At 40.4% G+C, this 24,231-nt stretch overlaps 1 protein-coding gene across 1 annotated transcript; it reads left to right on the top strand.

Moving 5' to 3' along the window:
• Positions 1 to 4,027: 4,027 nt before the first annotated feature.
• Positions 4,028 to 7,133, top strand: LOC104097139 (glycosyltransferase BC10-like). The gene is made up of 2 exons (XM_009603665.4): positions 4,028 to 4,792; positions 6,300 to 7,133. The coding sequence occupies exons 1-2, from the start codon at positions 4,289 to 4,291 to the stop codon at positions 6,936 to 6,938; spliced, it is 1,143 nt and encodes a 380-aa protein (XP_009601960.1). The 5' UTR covers positions 4,028 to 4,288; the 3' UTR covers positions 6,939 to 7,133.
• Positions 7,134 to 24,231: the final 17,098 nt, after the last annotated feature.

Raw genomic sequence — 24,231 nt, forward strand, 5'->3', positions numbered from 1 at the left:
AATTAGCATTATTGAGATTATGCAAAACCCCTTGTTTGAATTTTTGTGAAGGAATGCTGAGCTGCTCATAAAGGGCCATTTTGTTCCTTCGAGGTGCTTTTGGACCTCCCTTTTCTTTATCATTAACGTAAAGCCTTGGAAACATAGGCCTATTAATAAATTCTTTCACTTTTCCCTCTCTTCTTTTCTTGCTCCTAATTATTCCATAAAGAAAAAATAATAATTTAACAGAAGGCCTGTTGTTTAGGCCTATGTTGAGAACAATAAGAACATACGATAAATCAAAGTGAAAACAGAGAAGTGATTCGGGAATCGGTAATTTCTGAAAGGGGAAAAAGATGAAACGACTGTGTGAAAAGGGAAGGGGCAAAAGTGCAAAAGGCAGGAACCGGTTTTGGATAGAACATGAGAGAAACTAGAACGTCGTTCTAAAGTGAGTATTTAATATTAGGATTAAATATTCAGTTGGGGCATTGAATAGAAAGTTATCTTCACTTGTTAATTGTTTGCCATTAAAATAATAGCCAAGTATTTTCTTTTGTGTTTAATTATATGACATGTAGACAAGATTTTGCTTCAAGTTGTAATATTAATTGACTAGTGCCTGTAACTGCAACTCACGGATATGAGTTATGCCATGGGACAGGAAATAGAATTTTTCTTCGGTGGATGGGACCTCTTCTCGTAATCAGAGATTTCGAATTTGAGCCCTGAGTATAGAAAAATCCTTGATAGGGAGCGCTTCCCTCGAATGGGGCCCTACGCGGCGCGAATCCGGATATACACTCAGCTAAAATAGATGATTTTTCACACTTTGTATACCTGCAAATTAGCATTATTGGGATTATGCAAAACCCCATGTTTGAACCTTTGTAAAGGAATGTTGCTCATAAAGGGTCATTTTGTTCCTTGGAGGTGCTCTTGGACCTCCCTTTTCTTTATCATTAACGTGAAGCCTTGGAAACATAGGCCCTATTAATAAATTCTCTTCACCTTTCCCTCTCTTTATTTCTTGCTCCTAATTATTCCATAAAGAAAAATAATAATAATTTAACAGAAGGCCTGTTGTTTAGGCCTATGTTAAGAACAATAAGAACATACGACAAATCAAAGTAAAAATAGAGAAGTGATTCGGGAACTGGGAATTTCTGAAAGGGGAATTAGATGAAACGAATATGTGAAAAGAGAAGGGGCAAAAGTGCAAAAGGCAGGAACCGGTTTTGGATAGAATAGGAGAGAAACTAGAACGTCATTCTAAAAAGAGTATTTATTATTAGGATTAAATATTTAGTTGGGGCATTGATTAGAAAGTTATCTTCACTTGTTAATTGTTTGCCATTAAAATAATAGCCAAGTATTTTCTTTTGTGTTTAATTATATGACATGTAGACAAGATTTTGCTTCAAGTTGTAATATTAATTGACTAGTGCCTGTAACTGCAACTCACAGATATGAGTTATGCCATGGGACAGGAAATAGAATTTTTCTTCGGTGGATGGGACCTCTTGTCGTAACCAGAGATTTCGAATTTGAGCCCTGAGTATAGAAATTTCCTTGATAGGGAGCGCTTCCCTCGAATGGGGCCCTACGCGGCGCGAATCCGGATATACACTCAGCTAAAATAGATGATTTTTCACACTTTGTATACCTGCAAATTAGCATTATTGGGATTATGCAAAACCCCATGTTTGAACCTTTGTAAAGGAATGTTGCTCATAAAGGGTCATTTTGTTCCTTGGAGGTGCTCTTGGACCTCCCTTTTCTTTATCATTAACGTGAAGCCTTGGAAACATAGGCCCTATTAATAAATTCTCTTCACCTTTCCTTCTCTTTATTTCTTGCTCCTAATTATTCCATAAAGAAAAATAATAATAATTTAACAGAAGGCCTGTTGTTTAGGCCTATGTTGAGAACAATAAGAACATACGACAAATCAAAGTAAAAATAGAGAAGTGATTCGGGAACTGGGAATTTCTGAAAGGGGAAAAAGATGAAACGAATATGTGAAAAGAGAAGGGGCAAAAGTGCAAAAGGCAGAAACCGGTTTTGGATAGAATAGGAGAGAAACTAGAACGTCGTTCTAAAAAGAGTATTTATTATTAGGATTAAATATTTAGTTGGGGCATTGATTAGAAACTTATCTTCACTTGTTAATTGTTTGCCATTAAAATAATAGCCATGTATTTTCTTTTGTGATTAATTATATGACATGTAGACAAGATTTTGCTTCAAGTTATAATATTAATTGACTAGTGATGTAACTCTGCAACTCACGGATGCTATGGGACAGAAAATAGGAGTTTTTAACCAAAAACTGTCCCATAAGGCCATAAACTCATAAGTTTAGAGGTAGCTTCATTTTCATATTGTAAATATAGTCAAGAGCATCTATTATCCCTAAGGTTTGCTAAAATTGAATATATTTGGTCCAAACCAACGGTTATGAATTATACATTGTTTTATTGCTTGTTTGGTCAAGCTTCTCCAAACCTACAAGAACTTTTTTTTCTTCAAAAAAAAAGTGTTTTTCTTTCAATTTTGACGTGTTTGGCCAAGCTTTTGGGTGGAAAAAAAATATTTTTGAGGAGAAGCAGAAACAGTTTTGGAAAAGCAGAAAAAAGTATTTTCTCCCCGAAAGCAGTTTTGAAAAAAATATAGTTAAAAACACTTTTTAAAAGTTTGTTCAAACATTAATTGCTGCTCAAAAGTATTTTTCAAATTAATTAGTCAAACACGAATTGTTTATTATCAAAAGTACTTTTGAAAAAAACACTTATCAAAATAAGTTGATCTTAGAAGTTTGGCCAAACAAGCTAGTTAGCGGTTAGGAAGAGCTAATCATATTATAAAATTCAATAACCTTTTATATCTTATTTAGTTACTATTTTGACTTCTCTCGTAAAATATTTGTATAAGTTATGCTAATTTACGTATTATTTAATATGGTATAGAACATGAAACAATAATATAGGTATGAGCAATACATGGTAAATCAACTGAAAGTGACAAAAATGAAAAGAAAAAAAAATACTGAAGGTGACAAAATACCCTTATGGTCTTCAAAACTAAATTTTTTCTACCAAACTCTCTTGAGTTACAATTGAATTGCAGTCTCTGTGCATATTGCATACTCCGTAATACATGCATTAGAGTTCTTACCTATGCATAATTAATCTAGGAGTATTTGTAGCAAACGACCCCTTTCTGAGGCGACCAAGCTAAAAACCTAATCAACAGTCGAATTCTCCATTTAATTTCCAAAAATTCAGATAATTAAGTTGAGAAATGTAATATGTTCCTCAACTATAGATTTCAAGAATTATGTTCCTCAAAAAAAGTCGTAGTCAAAGAAATTGTCAAGAGTTTTGGCAGAAGAAAGTTTAAAAATTGGTAATTATAAAGATTTTAATGTAACAAGAAAGCTTTTTTTTTTTAATGGTTTATTGCAAAACTTTCTTGAGCAGAAGAATGGAAATTAATCTAATTCCACATTCATTTCTTGACGATTGCTCTTTTTACCGTTCTGCTTACTTCAGGTTCTTCGAAACTTTCATTTGATGAAAGGTTTTTGCAACAAATCCTACTGTTGCTGCTGAATCCTATATTTTATATCGAATTCTGCAATGAAAAGATTCAGCCTTTTGTTCTTGAAACGGTAATTCAGCAATTACGGTGGTAAATTGAAGTTTGTTAACCTGGTTTTGCTGTAAATTGCTGTTTATAGAATCTTGAATTTGTTCTTATGTGGGAAAAATCTCAACTTTGATAATTTTCCAATGCTTATATGCAGTGGCGGAGCTAGAAATTCTAATTAAGGGGACTCAAAGGTACAAAATTTTATACATGGGATTGGAATTTGTGACCTTTTTAAGGAATTTTTTAGCCACGTTTGACGTAGAACCTTTTCCTATATCAAGGGGATTCAACAATTTATATATACATAAAGAAAAAGAAAAAATCGTTTTTGTCCTATTAACACATTATGATTTTCAACGAAGGGGATTTAATTGAACCCCTTGCGTCAACCTAGCTGCTTTTATGGAAAATGGGTATTATGGAATCTTTATTCTTGACTACAGGATCCTCAGAAAGGAAATATCTCATGCTAGATTGCTCTCATTAGTAGAATCTTCATGTTACATGGTTAGTGATTGATTATATTCGGACGGCCTACTTTATCACTTAACCATGGTAAATCTAACATAGTTTAGTGTAATTACCATAAGTATTTTGCCTTTTTTATATAGCTCTCTAACCGTAACAATAGGTGCAATTGAGTTTTGTTCCAATGGTGGAGAGTAAAGATCCTTTAGTTGTAGGCAGGGTAAACCAAGCTAGGATTTTGCCACAGAGGCTGCTTCAGTTACTTATGCTATTCTTGTTTTTGTGTTTCACTTTTCCTGTGGCTAGTATTTATATGATCAAGCATTTTGGATTTCAAAGCTTAGCTCCTGCACCAGTAAATCCTAGTTTGCAGCCTTGTAATAACGAAGAATCAAATAACTTAGAGCCTTGGATTAAGATTCCATCAAAAATGTTACATACCATGAGTGATAAAGAGTTGTTCTGGAGGGCTTCTTTGGCGTCGCGAATAAAGGAGTATCCATGTAAGAGTGTTCCCAAGATTGCATTCATGTTCTTGACCAAGGGACAATTGCCGTTTGCGCCTCTCTGGGAGAGATTTTTTAAGGGACAACAGGGACTTTATTCGATTTATATTCATTCGTTGCCACCATTTCGAGCTGATTATCCACCCTCTTCAGTTTTCTACAAGAGGCACATTCCAAGTCAGGTATGTATTAATGCAGATTTTGTGTTGATTCTGCATATGTCGCTTGTCTAATTTTATACCTTGTATATTTTCCCGTTGTCTTGTTGTGTTGTTTGAGAAGAGTCATCGAGTTCAATCAAAATATACTCCAATTCTTTTTGTAATTTTTAAATTTTTGCAATTTTCACTTAAATATGGGTCAGATCTTTTATGAAGAGACCTAACTGATCAGGAAAGGCAATGTGTCAGAGCATGTTGGAAGTTGGCAACTGGAATCGGGGGAGAAATCATATCATTAATGACTAGAATTCATTTAGTTTGCTTTTTTTTAATGCTGGGAAATGCATCATTATTAATGTCCGGAAACTCAGCGTGTAACATAACCGTTGGTTGTGCGAATAAAGTCTCACATTGGTAGCCGAAGGATTGGGAGAGTACATATACAAGGTTCTCTTAATAATGTGAGACCTTTTGAGGAAAACCGTGTGGCTTTAGTCCAAAGTGGACAATATCAAACCATGTTTAGAGTATTTGTTCGCTAGCTTGAGCCCAACAATAACATCTTTTTCCTAATCAAAGTCTAATATTGGTGTTACTAGATCAAGCACATTTTCAGAGAGCTGGTAGTTTGTACTTTGTCATTTCCGTTTTAGGGATGTTATGGACATGGTGGATAGAATTAATTTGCAATTAAAATGAGAAAGACCAATAAGTTAGCTAATACTATGTGAAACACAAATGGTTTGAAATTTGTTTCTCATACCTTATTTTATACTGTATCTTTTACCGATCATTTGAAGATTGGACTACGGCAGTGAGCTTAGCAATCTATTGATCCTCCGTATCCGGCAGGATAATCCAGTTCCATGAGCAGGATGAATTTGTGAAGGACTAAATGTTGATATGAGTTAAAAGATGAGGACTAGTCACATAGCTTTTGTGAGTAAAAATAAGTGAGAAACCATGCAAAAATGGTGCTTAGATGCATACTAAAACCAACAAATCCTTTTGCTTATTTGCTCACTGTTGAGCATTTCATTCTGGTGCAATAGTTCTATACCGATCTCCTCTTTCGCATAGGTATGGAAGTGGACAGGATGACAGAAGAAGGAACCCAAAAGAAAGATTTCAAACTATAAACGTTTACATCAATTGTGGTATGGCAAGAACATGAAAAAATCAGTGCATGATGTGCTATTCAAGTATATGGTTAGGATATGTCGCACTAATCAGCTCAAAAAAGAGAAGAGAGTTAAAATATGTGAACATCATTGATCGAACTTGCTGAAAAAGCACTGATGATTATGGTGTTAGAATTGGCTGATATTCTTCTCAATTCTTGTTGTGCTGAAAGCCTGAAACTATGATGATGGCTTCCACATTTTCATATTTTGTTGTTCTTGATTGCTTTTTGCTGGGAAATGATCTGGATTCTATTTTCACTGATATCTGCATAAAAAACATGTTTTTAAAGATTCGCCTAGTCTTTGAGTTAAAAGCTGATAATCTAATGACGTTCATTCTGAAGGTGGCAGAATGGGGGGAAATAAGTATCACTGATGCTGAGAGGAGACTTGTCGCAAATGCATTACTTGATATCTCTAATGAGTGGTTTGTTCTGCTTTCTGAGTCATGCATACCTCTCTACAATTTCAGCATCATTTACAACTATATAATGAGATCAAAGCACAGCTTTGTTAGTGCATTTGATGATCCCGGACCACATGGAAGAGGTCGATATAACGACAATATGGAACCTGAGGTTAACATTACACAATGGCGCAAAGGATCACAATGGTTTGAGGTTAATAGAAAGCTTGCTCTTTACATAGTTGAAGACACAAAATTCTATCCCAAGTTCGCGGAGTTCTGCAAGCCAGCATGTTATGCTGATGAGCATTACTTCGCGAGCATGTTGACAATTCAAGCAGCTAATATCTTGGCGAATAGAAGTATAACGTGGGTCGATTGGTCAAGGGGCGGCGCTCATCCTGTCATGTTTGGAAAAGCAGATATTACAGAAGAGCTTATGAAGAGAATGCTGGAAGGAGATATGTGTTCTTACAATGACAGAAATACATCAATGTGTTATCTTTTTGCTAGGAAATTTGCTCCCAGTGCTTTGGAACCTCTACTTCTGCTTGCCCCAAAATATTTAGGCTTCTGATCTACAGAAATTTAATTAGGATATTTTTCAATTGCTTCAGCTTCAGCAACAATGTATGTTGTTTTATAATTATGTCCATTTATTCCAACTTCAACTCAAAATAATGAATTTGAAGTTGGAAACTAGCTAGTTTGATGAGTATTTCAAGTGAAATTATAGTTTTCAATCACAAAACTTCAGATTCTTTTTTTTCAAGTGACATAATTATTACTTGCGAATGCCTTTACAACTTCAACTTTAAATACTCGTTTATCAACACCAACCAAATATTGTCTTAATTTCGTTGAGCTTGTTTGACCCAAAATTTAGATCTAGGTTTAAACAATTAGATTTTCTAATAGAATAGAGTTAATCTTAGCCAATTTTAATATCCAAAAGATTGTTTGACTAATTTTGTAGCAAGATGTCACGAGTACTGTTTGAATAGCAATAAATAACAACAATAAAGCAATATTCAATGGTCCAAGAATAAAGGGAATAACATTAAATAGTATTAAATGATAATAAATGATATTTATGTAAATAAATGCAAGTGAGTCACCCAAGGGTACGATTATTTGATATTTCCTCCGATAAAGATGGATAATGTCAAGCCTTAGAACATTCAGATCCTCCTTGGATCGTGGGAGAAAAGATTGACACAGATCTAAAGAAAAGGGGTATTTTGTATGTTAATGATAAAATAAGAATCTTCAAAGAATGTCAATGTATTATTTTCTACAATGAGTGTCTGATCCCCTCTATAATTTTTTCTTTCTATTTATAAGGGCACATGAGCCACAAAAACCCTAATAATACAAATGGTAGGAATATTTCGGAGAATATTCTCTACAAGATTTTATCTCTAAAACTAGTTGTTACTGCCCTACTAAAGGGAGTGCTCGTCCTTGTCCTTCTGCTGAGTCAACTCTACCTCGTCTTCGTCCTTTGTTAGGTCACCCCGACATCGCCTTTGTCCTCTGTTGAAAACACATCGATGACGCGTGGCAGCCTTCGAAGGCTCTCTTAATGTTGACTTGGCCCATATATAATTATGATAATTTTTAGCACATACAGTTAGTCCATTTGCTTGTTGAGGTCGTCCTCGTGGGTGAGTTCAATGAGCGAATAATAGCGTTCATGGACGTCTTCGTGGGCGAGTTCGCTGAACAGATAACAGCGGTCGTGATCGCTATAACAAACAGGAGACGTGGCCCTTTATGGACCGCATATTTCAAACCCCTAAATTTCTAGGGTGATTTGTTGGAACCACCTGGTCCAAGAAAAGAAGTGACATCATGCGTCATGATGATGCCAATTCCCGACGCATTGTGTCGATTCACGCGTGACCTTTGATTGGCTCTACCGTTTCGATTCTAGTGCCAACTATGATGAATCATTTCGGGTTCTATGCCTCAATCTCTATAAACAAGGATTGTTTTCGCATTATTCAAACTTTACTTCCTTTCATACCATCCTTTCTCTTCATAAATTCTATTCATTTTCTTGAGTCTTCTTTGCCTTTTAAACCTTAACTTTCTTTCATACTCTCATCTTCTTGTAAAGTCTAATCTTTCTTCTAATGTTGATAAAGAGAGCCATGCCATTCCTTTGGCTGTTGTGTTCCCTGATCACGGAGAGGACATTGTCGTCGCTGCTATGGATGAAGCTCTTCCTTCAGTGGAGAAGATTATCCCTCGTAACCCCAATGCTAGATCCAACTTTTAACGGTCGCCGGATGCGGTGCCCAAAAAATTTCAATCGTCGAGGGCGTCTAGTCACTTGGCTAAATTCAAATCCAAGTTTGGCCTTCCCAACCACGTAGAATTGATCCCCCCTGGTGAGGACGAAATGCACGTTCACCGTCCTGGGTATTGTGCTCTCTATACCTACCTGTTTACCCTTGGCTACTTGTTCCCTCTTCTCCCACTGGTGGAGGAATTTTGACGCCATTATGGCGTTTGCCCCGCCCAGCTTTCCCCTTATGTTTACAAGGTTATCAAGATATTATCAAAGTTTGCTGAGCTTGCCAGGGTTGAGGTCACGGTGCAGTAGTTGGCGCATCTGTTCGCGCCTAGCTTCTATAGAGGGACGATGTTGAATCTTCGACATCGTGGAGAAAAATATTTGGTGGTGAAGATGGACAATAATGGTAGTCGACAATTCTTGCTTGACTACTTCTTCATCAAGACTGAGCCATTGCAGCCAATGCTGATGGTTTCCCTGAGGCCTGGAACCATACACGTAAGTGTTCGCGCTTTTAGCTTTTCTCCGTTCAAGTACTTTGTTTATTCCATATCGGTCAAATAATCCTTCTTCTCCTGCATCCACCAATCGTCCTCCTCCTTTGGCCGCACGTCTTGCCGACTAGGTTAGGCAGGTTCTCCCCTACACCGTGGGGATTCGTGATTGGCCGAACTTCTTTCAGAAGTTTAAACCAGCCCTCCCCTCGACAGGTAATCTCCTTCTTCTGGTCGTGATAATATTCATACCAGCTTATGACGTTGTAAACTTCTATATTTTTTTTAGGTTTAGTCAGAGGGACTACAAGAAGGAAAGGGACCCCGTGCCTATGTTTAGGAGGAGAAGGGCCGCTACGTCTTCCGCCTCCGTCCCCATCTCGGCTACTGCGCCTTCCGCCTTCACCCCCATCTCAGCTACTATGCCCACTCCTCAATTGTTTTCACTCATCGAGGAAGATGATGAAGTCTCTCCTTGTGATGGGGACCTAAGGCCCCACAAGAAGAAGGTTGTGGACGACGGAGGGGGAGTTCCCTTGGCTGTCGATTCAGTAGAAGGTGACTTCATGCTTTGGGAGACGGCAATGATACACATTGGAGACGATGTTTGGGCGACCTCCTAGGCCCCATAACTGGAAGAGGTTAATGAGGGCATGCCTTTGCGTCCCGACTGTGAGATGGTCATGGAGAGGACGCTTGGTGATGGCTCTGTGTCTGCGAGGCAAGAGGAGGCTTCAACTTCCAGGACGGCAGCAAATGTTTCTCCGGCCGACGAGGACAAAGGAAAGGACGTTGTCGTTGAGGGCGATGAGTCAGGTTCTGACATGAACCCTAACGATCTTAGCATGATTTATGAGGTACTCACTCATATCGAGATGAGGATGGAGGGAGGCTCAAGGCCATCATGATCCTAATAGATCGTGATTTGCTAAGAAATACCTAGGAGGCGGTCCCCGCTCTCGGTCCTCTTTGCTCCGATGCCGAGGGTATGACCCTCAAGAAGATAAATGACAGTACCCTATCAAAGAACATTGTCGGTCTTGCTCTCAGGGTAAGTATGACTATTGTTCATTCTTTTCCCTTTGTCTTACTCGTTTCTAAGTTTTAACTTTTGCCTTTTCTTTGATTTGCAGACGGTCATTCTGGAAATTGAGAGTGCTTAGATGGAGAAAAGACGAAAAGAAATTTATGTGAAGTTGAAGTGTAAGTACGAAGAATACCGTGGAAAATACCGGGACCTTCAGAGGCAACTTCATGAGGAGGGCGACGTGTCGGCCTTGAGATAAGAGCTAAAGAAGAAAGACAAGGAGCTAATGGCGTCCGTGTAGAGATTCAGCATCCTCGAGGCAGCGTTGAGGAGAAAAGAGGAGGAGCTCGAGCTGAATAAGGGCGTGGAGGCCCAATGTCGTGATATTTAGAATCAGTTGGTTCAGCTGTGAAGCGAGTTGGACAGATGCCAGCTTGATATTGACACTTTCAGAGGGGAAGTCATCGAGAAGCAGCGGATGCTTGAGGAGGTGGAGTCCTCTCGATCGGAGGCTCGAAGGGAGACGACGGCTAAGAAGGCCAGGCTCGAGGTGAGATTTGGGGAATTAGGTAAGGAGAATTCTAAGTTGTATGATCGAATTACTGCTCTTGAGGCCGAAAATTCCCAAATGCTTGCGCGGCCCTCTATGTCTAATGCCTCTAAGTATCCTAATATTCCTCGAGAGTAGTACGAAGAGTGGATCCTCGCTGAAGCCCGGCTGGACGTGATCGTGATTTGATTAAGACGGGCTTTGTCTATGAGATGGCTATCGAGGAGGCTCGAGTCAAAGCTCGTGAGGCCCGACTTGTATGTGACTATGACCCCGCCACACCTCAGGCTGACTCCGAGGGAGGTGATGAGGAAGATGTGGACCAGCTCACGGATAGTACATGGTGCGACTCCGCTTACAGTCGAGATAGGGAAGGAGGGGGGCGATGGAGGTCGAGACAATGACGACCACTAAATTTTTTGTATGTTTTGATCATCTCTTTTATTTGATTGGTGTCTTCGAATTCCTTTGTATAAACTTTCTTTATGAATATAAAGGTTTTTTTGGTTTCGTATATGCCTTCTGTCTTTGTGCGTTCTTGTTTTTGTACTTGTGTTTTGCTTCTGTGTTTTCTTTATTGTTATTTTCTAAGTTGCGATAGCCATGGCGTTCAGTGGTCGTGGGTGTATCGGCCTTTGTTCGAGTTAGTTGAACATATTTTTAAGTTAAGTCATGACCGAGGGCCGATAGGTGTTGTTCGAGCTTGGTCGAACTTAACCTTTCATTAGGTCGTGGCCGAGGGCCAATAGGTGTTATTCGAGCTTGGTCAAACTTAACCTTTCATGAAGTCGTGGTCGAGGGTCGATTGGTGTTGTTCGAACTTGGTCGAACTTAACCTTTCATTAAGTCGTGGCCGAGGGCCGATAGGTGTTGTTCGATCTTGGTCGAACTTAACCTTTCATCAAGTTGTGGCCGAGAGTCGATAGGTGTTGTTTGAGGTTGATCGAACTTAACCATTCATGGGAGCAGTTTCGATAAAAGTGTATTTTTATTATTTTGATGTCATTGCTCTGATTACATTAGTTTGCCCTTGGGCAATTTTTCTAGAAAGTTACAAGTTTTGGGTGTTGGCTGGCGTTCCAGTCTCAGTATATCTAGTTCCTTCATTGTTCGACTTAGAGAATATTGAAGAGTCGGGCAATGAAAACTTTGTCTGCTCTCGTGTACTTCAAATCGAAGTTTCCTATTCGTCGCCTTGTTTAAAACCTCCTTGAGAAAACCCTATTGGGAAAAAACTCAAGTGAGGGAAAAAAAGGGTACGACTTACAGGGAATTTCTTGTTTTTTAGAAGTTGAAGTACTTGAGGTGGCTGATATTCCAGTTTTTTGGTAGGGGTTTCCCTTCCATGGTTTCCTGTTGGAACGAACCCTTGTCTGCTTTGCCTATAATTTAATATGGTTTGTCCCAGTTGGTTCCCAACTTGCCTTCTTGTGGATCCCTGTTTTCTTGGTTTTAGCTTTGAGTACGTAGTCCTGATCTTGAGAAATCGGACCTTTGCCTTTTTGTTGTAGTAACTCTCTGCTTGTTTTTTCTAGGCGACCATACTTATGTATGCCATATCTCTGTGCCCATCAACCTCGTCGAGATCTTACCTCTTACTCTCGTCATTGTTGGTGCCGCTTTTATGGGAGTACCTCAGCCTGTATTCTCCGACCCCGACTGGTATAATTGTTTCTGTTCCATAGAATAGAGAATAAGGTGTCTCTCTTGTGCTCGTCTTCGGGGTAGTTCTATGTGCCCATAATACCTCTAGGAGTACTTCCGCCCGCAGTCTTTTAGCCTCTTTGAGTTTCTTTTTCATGATGTTCAGTATAGACTAATTGGAGTATTTCGCTTGTCCATCGCCAGCTAGGTGTTACGAAGTTGAAAATATCCTTTTAATATGAAAATTTTTCAAAGAACTTGGTGGTTTTTCTTCCCGTGAACTCCGATATCTGATGCTCGTACTTAACTTGCTGACAATTCAGACTCCGGGCTACATATGCAACTATATCCTTTTTCATTCTCCTCCACTAATAATGTTGCCGCAAATCTTGATACATTTTGGCGGTACCTGGATGAATAGAATACCTGGAATTGTGTGTTTCTTCAAGAATTAATTCATGAAGCCCATACACATTAGGCACACAAATACGACCCTGCATTCGCAGAACCCCATCTTCCACCACAGCAACCTGTTTGGCATCACCATGCCGCACCGTGTCCTTAAGGACAAGTAAATGAGGATCATCATACTACCTCTCTCTGATACGCTCATATAAAGAAGATCGAGTGACTGTGCAAGCTAGAACCCGACTGGGTTCTGAAACATCTAACGTCACGAACTGATTAGCCAAAGTCTGAACATCTGCAGCTAATGGCCTCTCACCAATCGGAATATATGCAAGACTGCCTATATTCACAGCCTTTCTACTCAAAGCATTGGCCACCACATTGGCCTTTCCGGGGTGATACAAAATGGTGATATCATAGTCTTTCAACAACTCCAACCATCTTCTCTGCCTCGAATTAAGATCTTTTTGTTTGAACAGGTACTGAAGGCTGCGATGATCAGTAAATACCTCACACGAGACACCGTAGAGGTAATGCCTCCAAATCTTCAGCGCATGAACAATGGCTGCCAGTTCTAAGTTATGAACATGATAATTCTTCTCATGAACTTTCAACTACCGCTACGCATATGCAATCACCTTGCCATCTTGCATTAATACTGCACCAAGCCCAATGTGAGATGCGTCACAATATACCGTTTACGATCCTGAACCTGTGGGTAATACCAACACTAGCGTCATAGTCAAAGCAGTCTTGAGCTTCTGAAAGCTCAACTCACACTCGTCTGACCATCTGAATGGGACACCTTTCTAGGTCAATCTGGTCAATGGGCTTGCTATAGATGAAAAACCTTCCACGAACCGACGATAATAACCTGCTAAACCTACGAAACTCCGGATTTCTGTAACTGAAGTAAGTCTAGGCCAATTCTGAACAGCCTCAATCTTCTTAGGATCCGCCTTTATGCCTTCTGTCGATACAACATGCCCCAAAAAGGCAACTGAGTCTAACCAAAACTCACATTTTGAAAACTTGGCATATAACTGATTATTCTTCAAGGTGTGAAGCACACTTCAAAGATACTTCTCATGTTCCTTTCGACTGCTGGAGTAAATCAAGATATCATCAATTAATACAACCACAAAAGAATACAAATAAGACTTGAACACCCGATTCATCAAATCCATAAATGTTGTTGGGGCATTTGTCAACCCAAATGACATCACTAGGAATTCGTAATGCCCATATCGAGTTTGAAAAGCTATTTTAGGGACATCAGATGCCCTAATACGCAAATGCGGCACTGACAGCCTATGTGGGAAGTCGCAATTGCAACATGGGCTTCGCGATTGCGAAGCCTGCTTCACTCGCATAAGCGACAATTATATCGCAAATGCGAAACTAGCCCAACCCAGTTCACCTTCACAATTGCGACCCAGGCATCTCAATTGCGATACTTGTGATCCCCCTGCTAAGGTCGCAATTGCGACCCTGGTGTTCGCAAATGGGACACCAGAAGCATCAACACACCAGATTTCTGTTATCAGTCCAAAATATTCTGAAATACGTCCGAAACTCATCTGAGCCCTCGGGGCTCTAAACCAAACATCCACACAAGTCTAAAACCATCATACAAATGCGCTCGCATGATCAAAACACAAAAATAACAACTAGAACTACAAATGAGGCACCAAAATGCATGAATTTCAAAGTAATGTTCAAGAACTTCTAGAATTGCAACCAAGCGTCTGAATCCTATCAAATCAACTCCAAATTTTGCGGACAAGTTCTAAATAGCATAACAGACCTATTCTAAGTCCCAAAACAAAATTACAAATCCCGATAGCCAAAAGTCAACCTACGGTCAAACTTCTAAAATTCAAATTGCCAATTTTCGGCAAAACAACTTAAATCAACCTACGGACTTCCGAATTCGATTCTGGGCATACGCATAAGTCCAAAATCACTATAAGAAGCTATCAGAGCAATTAAAATATCATTCCGGGGTCTTTGTTACAAAAGTCAAAGTTCAGTCAACATAATCTTCTTAGGCTTCTAAGCCAAGAGCCAAAGGGTCCAATTCAACCAGAAATCTCCCTAGAACGAAACTAATAGACCCCGAAGTATTAAAACTATAAACACAAATATGTGAAGCATCAAAAGTAGGAACGGGGCGCAATTATATAAAATGATCGGTCGGGTCGTTATATTCTCCCCCTCTTAAAACAGACATTCATCCTCGAACATAAATAAAGCCATACCTGAAGTGATGAAAAGGTGAGGATAATAACTCCGCATGTCGTGCTCAGTTTCCCAGGTTACCTCCTCGACCGGATGACCCCTCCATTGAACCTTCACTGAAGCAATGTTCTTTGACCTCAACTTCCGGACCTGTCTATCCAAGATAGCCACCAGCTCCTTAATATAAGTCAAATCCTTGTCCAATTGGACGGAGCTAAAGTCAAACACATGATGCGGATCACCATAATACTTCCGGAGCATAGAAACATGGAACACCGGATGAACTGTAGATAAGCTAGGTGGCAATGCCACCTTCCCCACTCTCTCAAGGATCTCAAAGGGACCAATATACCTAGGGCTCAACTTGCCCTCATTTCCAAACCTCATCATACCCTTCATGGGTAAAACCCGGAGCAAAACTCGCTCTCCAATCATAAATGACATTCTCCAAGGCATCTCGAACCAAATTTGTGCCCAACAACCTAGCCTATCTCGGCTCAAACCAATCAACTGGGGAACGACATCGTCTCTCATATAGGGCCTAGTTAGGAGCCATCTGAATACTCGATTGGTAGCTATTGTTGTAGGAAAACTCTGCAAGTGGCAAGAACGGATCCCAAGAACCCCCCAAATCCACAACACCGGCACGAAGCATATCGTCTAATATCTGAATGATGCACTTAGACTGCCTGTTTGTCTGGGGGTGAAACATTGTACTCAACTCAACCCGTATACCTAACTCACACTGCACAACTCTCCAGAAATATGATGTGAACTGCGTACCTTGGTCGAAGATAATGGATACCGGCACGCCATGAAGTCGCACAATCTCGCGGATATAGATCTGGGCCAACTGCTATAAAGAATATGTGGTCACCACCGAAATGAAATGAGCCGACTTGGTCAACCTGTCCACAATCACCCATACAATGTCAAATATTTTCAAAGTCCACGGGAGCCCAACAACAAAGTCCATAGTAACATGCTCCCATTTCCACTCGGGAATCTCAAGTCTCTGAAGCAAACCACCCGACCTCTAATGCTCATATTTCACATGCTGACAATTTAGGCACCGAGCCACATACTCCAATATATCTTTCTTTATTCTCTACCAATAGTGTTGTCTCAAATCCTTATACATCTTAGCGGCACCCGGATGAATGGAGTATCGCAAACTGTGGGCCTTCTGAAGGATCAACTCACATAGCCCATCTACATTGGGCACACATAACTGGCCATGTGATAAGTGGGGGTTTTGACGGCTTATTAGCACCTTTTAGCTTTTGTTTTAGTCTAAAAGCATTGAATTGTGTTCCCGAAACTAATGAAATTGTGCAAAATTTCAAGATTGCTGGAAATTGGTCTCCCAAAATGAAATCTGACTCAAAAAGGAGTAATTCAAAGTACAAGGCAATCAGGGGCGCAGAAGCACAAATGTGCGATCCGCAGAAGGCATTCTTCGGCCACAGAAGAAATTGTGGACCGTAGAATTCCATATGCGGCCGCAAACAAAGAGGAGAAATCTAGCAGATATTTTCGCAAAGTGCGGACCGCACATAAATTGTGTGGCCGCAAAGCTGGGCTAAGAGTCAAAGTTCAGAGAGTATGCGAAAAGACCAAGTCCAGGAGCTTCTGTGAATTGCGGACCGCAGAAGAGTGCCTTGCGGCTGTAGTCCTAATTGTACGGACCACAGAAGTATAACCTTGGCAACACAATCCAGAAATATGCGGCCGTAGAAGAATGCCTCGCGACCGCAGTTCAGAAATGTACGGCCGTATGACTCCAGTTCCTGCTAGATGAAGAAATCTGCGGAGCGCACATGGAATTGTGCGGCTGCAGAACCTCCCGAGGGGAATTTTTGTCTGAGATATTCAGCTTTATATAAATAGATGGGTTTCACAAAATTAGGTCAAGTTTTGAACGTAGAAAGCGGTTGTAGCCGTTTTTCTTTGCTATTTTAGGAAGTTTTAGCTTATTTGGGTATTTCAACATTAGATTTCATCATTTTAATCTTCCATTATGAGTTTAATTAGCTTTTTATCTTTATTTTCTTCAAATCCCATAATGAGTCGCTAGATGTTTACTAGGGTTGTGACCCAACTCTAGTATGTAAACCTTATGAGTGATTAATTTTATGTTTGTTTATGATTGGGTGTTAATTATTTAGCTTAGTTCATACTTCAATTTTAGAATTAATGATTACAAACACTGATTCATGCCTATTTGACTTAGTCTCTATTTGAGAAAGAAGGACCTAGTCTAGGATAACTAGGCTAACAAGAAATTGGGTCAATTGAGAGATTGATTAACCCAATTAAAGGGTTCAACCTAGAGATAGTAATAACCCAACTTGAGCTCTTATCAACTGTTTCGGGTGATACCCATTTGGTCTTGAGAAAGTTAAATTGGGCAAAACCACTCTCTGACCGAGAGGTAGTGAGTGGATAATTTATAGTTGAGAGCTATATTACACCCCAATCGACAAAACAAACAGTAAAGTCTTTATCCCATTAGACAAACACCTAGGTCATGGTCGAAGCCCTAGGCCTTTTATCTATTTGGAAAAACCTTAAAACAATTATCTCTAGTCTTCTTTCTTTATTTTGCAATCATTAGTGTAACATTAGAAATACAAAACAAATCCTTGTTGTGGGAGTGCAATCTAGATAATCCAATTTCTCAACTTGAAATATATACCCCTAACTCTCATCTTAGCTCCCTGTGGATTCGACCCCGACTCTTAGTTGGGTTTTTATTATTGCATACAACAGTTTCATACCTCTTTTGAGTTATGCTTTAGACGTGATCACCCTGCATCCGCAACACACCGTCATCTCCGATAGAAACATCCTTGGCATCACAGTGCTGTACCGTGTCCTTAAGGACAAGCAAATAGGGGTTGTCATGTTAACGCTCTCTGGTGCGCTCATATAAGGAAGACCGAGAAACCACGCAAGCAAGAACCCGGCTGGACTCCAAAACATCCAATCTAACAAACTAATTGGCCAAGGCATGAACATCTAGGGATAGTGGCCTCTATGCTGCCGGTAGATATGTCAAACTACCAATACTCTCCACCTTTCGACTCAAGGCATCGGCCACTACATCGGCCTGTCCGGGATGATATAGAATAGTGATATCATAGTCTTTAAGCAACTCTAACTATCTCCGCTGCTGCAAATTAAGATCCTACTACTTGAACAGATGCTAGAGACTCTGATGGTCGGCATAGACCTCACATGGAACATTGTACAGATAGTGCCTCCAAATCTTCAATGCATGAACAATAGCTGCCAATTCCAAGTAGTGAATCGAATAATTCTTCTCATAGACCTTCAACTACCGAGATGCGTAGGCAATCACCCTAGCGTCTTGCATCAATACTACACCAAGCCTAACACGTGATGCATCACAATATATAGTGTAAGACCCAGAACACGTAGGCAACACCAACACTAGGGTTGTAGACAAAGCAGTCTTGAGCTTTTGATTGCTCACCTCACACTCCTCAGACCATCTGAAAGGAGCACCCTTCTAGGTCAATCTGGTCATAGATGCAGCAATGGACGAGAAACCCTCTACGAAACGGGGATAATACCCGGCCAACCTAAGAAAACTCTAAATCTCAGTACCTAAAGACGGTCTGGGCCAACTCTGAACTACCTCAATCTTCTTCATATCTATCTTGATCCCCTCACTCGACACCACATGACCCAAAAATGCCACTGAATCAAGCTAGAATTCACACTTTGATAATTTTGCATACAACTTCTTCTCCCTCAAGGTCTGGAGCACGATCTTCAGATGCTGCTCATGATCTTCCCAACTGCGGGAGTACACCAAGATATCATCAATAAACACAATGACTAATGAATCAAGATATGGCTAGAATATATTATTCATCAGGTGCATAAATGATGTTGGGGCGTTGGTCAGCCCAAATGACATCACAAGGAACTCGTAGTGACCATACTGAGTCCTAAAAGCAGTCTTTGGGATATCTAGATCCTGAATGTTCAGCTGATGATACCCTGACCTCAAATCAATCTTTGAGAATATTCTAGCGCCCAGTAGCTGGTCAAATAAGTCAACAATACGTGGCAATGGGTATCTGTTCTTCACTATAACCCTGTTCAATTGCCGATAATCAATACACATGCGTATAGAACCAGCATGCTTCTTCACAAACAAAATTGGAGCACCCCAAGGCTAGATAAGCATCACACCCATTCTCAACCATCCGCTTAGCCTTTAGAAAGGACACAACCCTACTAGGAACATAATCCAATGTGCCCCTCTACTCTAATCGCGACAAACCTGGCACAGCCAGTGTCAAAGTCTTGGTGTGACAATCCAGAATAGGGTGGGGGTCAGACGGGTAGAGGTTACCCTAGACGGGGAGGCCAGACCAGATTCTATGTTTTTTTGGGTAGGACAGAGGCAGTCGCATCTGACGCAATCATCACAGGTATGGTTTCGGTTTGTCATAGAGATGCATCCGTCTTATTTGATCCGGGATCTACTTATTCATATATGTCAACCATCCGCTGAGCCTTTGGATATATCTCGTGATTCTTTAAGTTCTCCTATTTATGTGTCCACTCCTGTGGGAGATTCTATTATTATGGACCATGTGTATCAGTCGTGTTTAGTTGTTATCGGTGGTTTGAGATCATAGCTGATCTATTGCTACTCAATATGGTAGAATTCGATGTTATCTTGGGCATGGGCTGGTTGTCTCCCTATCACACGGGTGGAGCGGCAACTGGAGCAGCAACCATGGCCTGTGAAGTCTGTGAACCTGGTGGAATCTATGGAGCCTGAGTAGTTTACGGCGGTGCACCCCTCACCATATGACGGGTATCACTACACTCAAAGCGAGCTCTCGGTGGGCGTGGCTGCTGAAACTGGCTCGGTCCTGGTCGGCTGGACTGACCGCTGAAGGAACCCCATGCTGGAAATGCACTCGAAAGTGGCTGGGCAAAGTGGGAAACCTGGTACATCGGAATAGCCGGAGCACCACTAGAAGCTAGAAGTGCTGAATGAACTGGATGGCTCACATAGGCTCTACTATGACGAGTTGTATCTGTAGCGTGGCCACCACTAAATCTTCCAGTACCTCGAGGCCTTTTGGCCTCCCTGTCCTCTCTCTCTAACACCCCCATACCCTCCAACCTCCAGGCGATCTCTACCACCTACAGATATGGGGTATCTGTGTCCAACTTTCGAGCCATGCTGAATTTAATACCATAGTTGACCCCCTCAATAAATCGGCGGACTCGCTCCCTAACTGTAGAAACCAAGGTAGGTGTATATCTGGACAACTTACTGAATCAGATGGCATACTCTGACACTGTCATAGTACCCCTGGCCTAGTTTCTCAAACTCCACACGCCATGCATCCTGAAGGGTCTGGGGAAAACACTATCTCAAGAACATCTTTGAAAATTAAGTCCATATGAGTGAGGTTGCATCGGCTGGTCTACCCTCCTCGTAAGCCCGCCACCACTGATATGCTACTCCTAACAATTGAAATGTAGTAAAAGCAACTCCACTCGTCTCCATAATACCCATGGTGCGGAGAATACGGTGGCACTTCTCTAGAAAACCATGTGCATCCCTTGAAGCTAGGCCACTCTAAGTAGGAGGATGATACTTCTTGAACCTCTCAAGTCTAAGCTTCTCCTCCTCAGATGCCACTGCCCTAACCTCGAGCTGAACCGGAATAATAGTTGTGTTGGCATAACCTCTAGGACCTGATCGACATGGACGTGCTGCTATGGAGTATAATTCGCGGGAGCACGAGCTCCTCCCCCAACCTGAGATGTGGCTGGTGCAAGTGGAATCAACCCAGCCTGAGCTAGAATACCGAACATGCTCAAGAATTATGCTAGAGTCTCCTGAAGTGCAGGGGTGATAACAGGCACCTCGGGTGCCTGTCCCCCGACTAGAGCTACCGGTGGCTCCTCATTCGTAGCTCAGGCATGTGCTCTAGATACACCAAATGCCCCTCCTCGGCCCCTACCCCAGCCCCGGTGTCTCCTGGCTCTAGCAGGGGGCGCGGGTTTCTAATCATCAGATCCAGTAGTGCGTATCCTCACCATTTGTGAGAGAATAGGAAGTCAAAGATTTAGATTTCGAAGTCAACCAATTCGCACGATAAGAATCAAGATAAGTACAGATGTCTCCCTAACGATCCGCAACACTCTACTAAACCTTCTTATGACTCGTAACACCTATGAACCTAGAGCTTTGATACCAACTTGTCATGACCTCAATCTCCCACCTTAGGATGTCATGATGGCACCTGCTCTCTAAACTAGGTAAGCCTAACATTTTATAATAATATAACAGAAATAACCAACTGTGATACTAAGTACAACAGATAAACTCATATTAACTTCCAACATATAACCTCAACAACAATATTCCCAAAACTGGTGGAATTGAGCCATAAGCTCTACAGAATGCTCTAAAATGTCTACTACAACACTATCTGATAAAGAAAACAACCGAATAAAAAGATAAGTGAAGGTAACTCCAAGGCCTCCGGATGCCGAGAAGGTATACCTTGAAGTCTCCGGAAGATAGCTAACAATTCAATCACTAACGTCCAGCACGAGCAGAACTACCTAGATCTTCACAAAAAAATGTGCAAAAGCGTAGTGTGGATACACCACAATAGTACCCTATTCGTATCAAACCTAACCTTGGTAGAGTAGTGACGAGGTCAGGTCAAGACACCTACTAAGACATGATAAACTGAACAAAATTTAATAATGAGGAGTAACGGAAAAGCGGTGAAATAAATAATAACGAAGAAATTTAATAACGTAAACAAATGGCAGAATTGTAAGCATAAAGATAATAAGAAGGAAGCAATTAATGAGAACCACAAATAGTCAAATACAAACAAAACTGATAAGACAAGGAAGAATAAAAGCAACAAGAAATGTCCAACCAATAACTCTTTTCATTATGAAACGCACAACAAGAATCACAACCGAGGTAACGCCTCATATTCACTTTTCACAATTTCAATCACAATCTTTCCTTATACCGCCACGTGAGCCTTACATTTAGATAGTTTGAAAATATTTTTTTTGAAATAGCTACATGCACTTTAGCCCATCTTATGACGCCACGTGGCTTCATGTAATTCCCTTACTAGCAACACGGACATAAATCCCACCTTATGTCGTCGCATGCACATTAACCCCTACCGCCGCATGCGCATTAACATCACAACACAATAACAACTCGCACCACAAGTGCCCATATGCCACAAATTGCCAAAAATCAACAATATTAATGTTTTCACAACAAATAGACCATGGCTAAACCACAATGTTTACAAGAATATCAATAATAACAATGAATGTGAATTGCTCAACAAGGAAGATATCTCAGCAATTAACAAATTCACCTCAATATGATAACAGCCTTCACAACTTCAACACCAATAACTCAATAAGAAGATATTTCACGAAATAACAACTTCAAGTAAAAATAATCTAACAATTAAGGATGTAACAGGGCAATAAGGAAGGCAATAACTTCAACTAAAGCAAATAAGAGCAAAGTATCAAGTAAGAGGTAGAACAAGTGTTAACAAAGTCAAATAAATCATGTAAGGATAAACTAACACATGTAAGAGTAGATTAACAATGAGAATTAAAACAAGATATGACAATTCAATTAAATGCATGGAATGAGTCTAAATAACCTAAGCCGATCAAATACCACATATAACTCGTGTACCCACTCGTCACCTTGCGTAAACGGCTTTCACATAACACAAATAATACAATCAATCCCAAATCCTAAGAGGTAGTTCCTCCACACAAAGTTAGGCAAGATACTTACCTTAACTAAGCCAACTCAGCCCTCGAAAATAGCTTTTTCCCTAAAATTCGCCTCCACATGGCTCAAATCTAACCAAAATTGACTTAATATCATCAACAATATAATAGAAAAAATTACAATAGATAAAAACATGATCTTTACACTTTTTTAAAAAAGCCAATCCCGAGCTCGCCCGGTCAAAACCTGGGTCCAAGGATAGATTCTGACTACCCATAATGCCACGAGTTCATGTATGTGATTGGTTTCAAAATTCGAATCCAAATCGACTCTCAAAACTCAAATTCTCATTTTTTAAAAACTTGACAAAATTTCTCAATTATTCCTCTTTGATTCACATAAATTTGACGTTAAATCTAAGATGTAATCATGAAATATAGTTGAAAATTGATTAGAATCACTTACCAAATATTTGTAGATGAATATCCCCTCTCCAATTCGCCTCATACCGAGTTTAGGGTTCAAAAATCAGAGCATATGATGAAAAATCCCGAATCCAGCCCTTTTGATCAGTTGTTGTCACGACCCAAACCGAAGGGCCACGACGGGCACCCGGTGCCTTACTCAATTGAGTACCAATGTAACATATATTTCTTATCGTACTATCATGGGTAAATGAGCCAGAAAGGCCTTCATGAGATAACTAGAATAAAACATAAGGGATACTCGATATAGAATGACCCAACATGATATACAAACTTATACATGTGACGTACGCGCCTATGAGGCCGACATGATCATTTGTACACTCAAAACATAGGCCGACAAGGCCATACAAGTATCCATATACATGACATTTGTCTACAAGCCTCTAAAAGTACATAAACATCACAAAGGTCGGGACAGAGCCCCGCCATACCAATCAATACATGTCCAAATAATACTAACCAAATAGGCAACTCCGGAGCAAATGAGTGCACCAATACCTTCCGCTGAGCTGATAGCCTACTAGGAGGACTGTCAACATGTCTATCAAGACCTGCGGGCATGAAATTGTAAGGCCCCATAAAATTTCGTAAAGGAATTTAAGGTTTTGTGGTGCCAAGCTAGGCGATTCTGCGGACAAGTTTATGACCACATAATAGGTTTGCGGGCCGCATAACCATCGCATAGTTGAGCAGAGTTTTTGAATTTTGAAGGTTATTTTGCGCCCATTCTGCGGTCGCATAATTCATTCTGTGACCGCATAAGTGGTATGTGAACCGCAGAACGGTCGCAGAACTGACTAGTGCAGCCCAGTTCTGGGCATCCATTTTGCGGTCCATTTTGCAGACCGCATACCTGTTATGCGGTCCATTCTGCGACCGCATACCTGAGTTCGTAGGGTCTATTTTTTTATT

This window comes from Nicotiana tomentosiformis, chromosome 12 (genome assembly GCF_000390325.3).
Source record: "Nicotiana tomentosiformis chromosome 12, ASM39032v3, whole genome shotgun sequence".
Lineage (NCBI taxonomy): Eukaryota > Viridiplantae > Streptophyta > Magnoliopsida > Solanales > Solanaceae > Nicotiana > Nicotiana tomentosiformis.

Excerpts from the sequence above, each read along its gene's own strand:
- LOC104097139 (XM_009603665.4), top strand. The coding sequence starts at position 4,289 with ATGGTGGAGAGTAAAGATCCTTTAGTTGTAGGCAGGGTAAACCAAGCT. Across the intron at positions 4,793-6,299 it reads AGAGGCACATTCCAAGTCAG|GTGGCAGAATGGGGGGAAAT; the intron begins GTATGTATTAAT and ends TTCATTCTGAAG.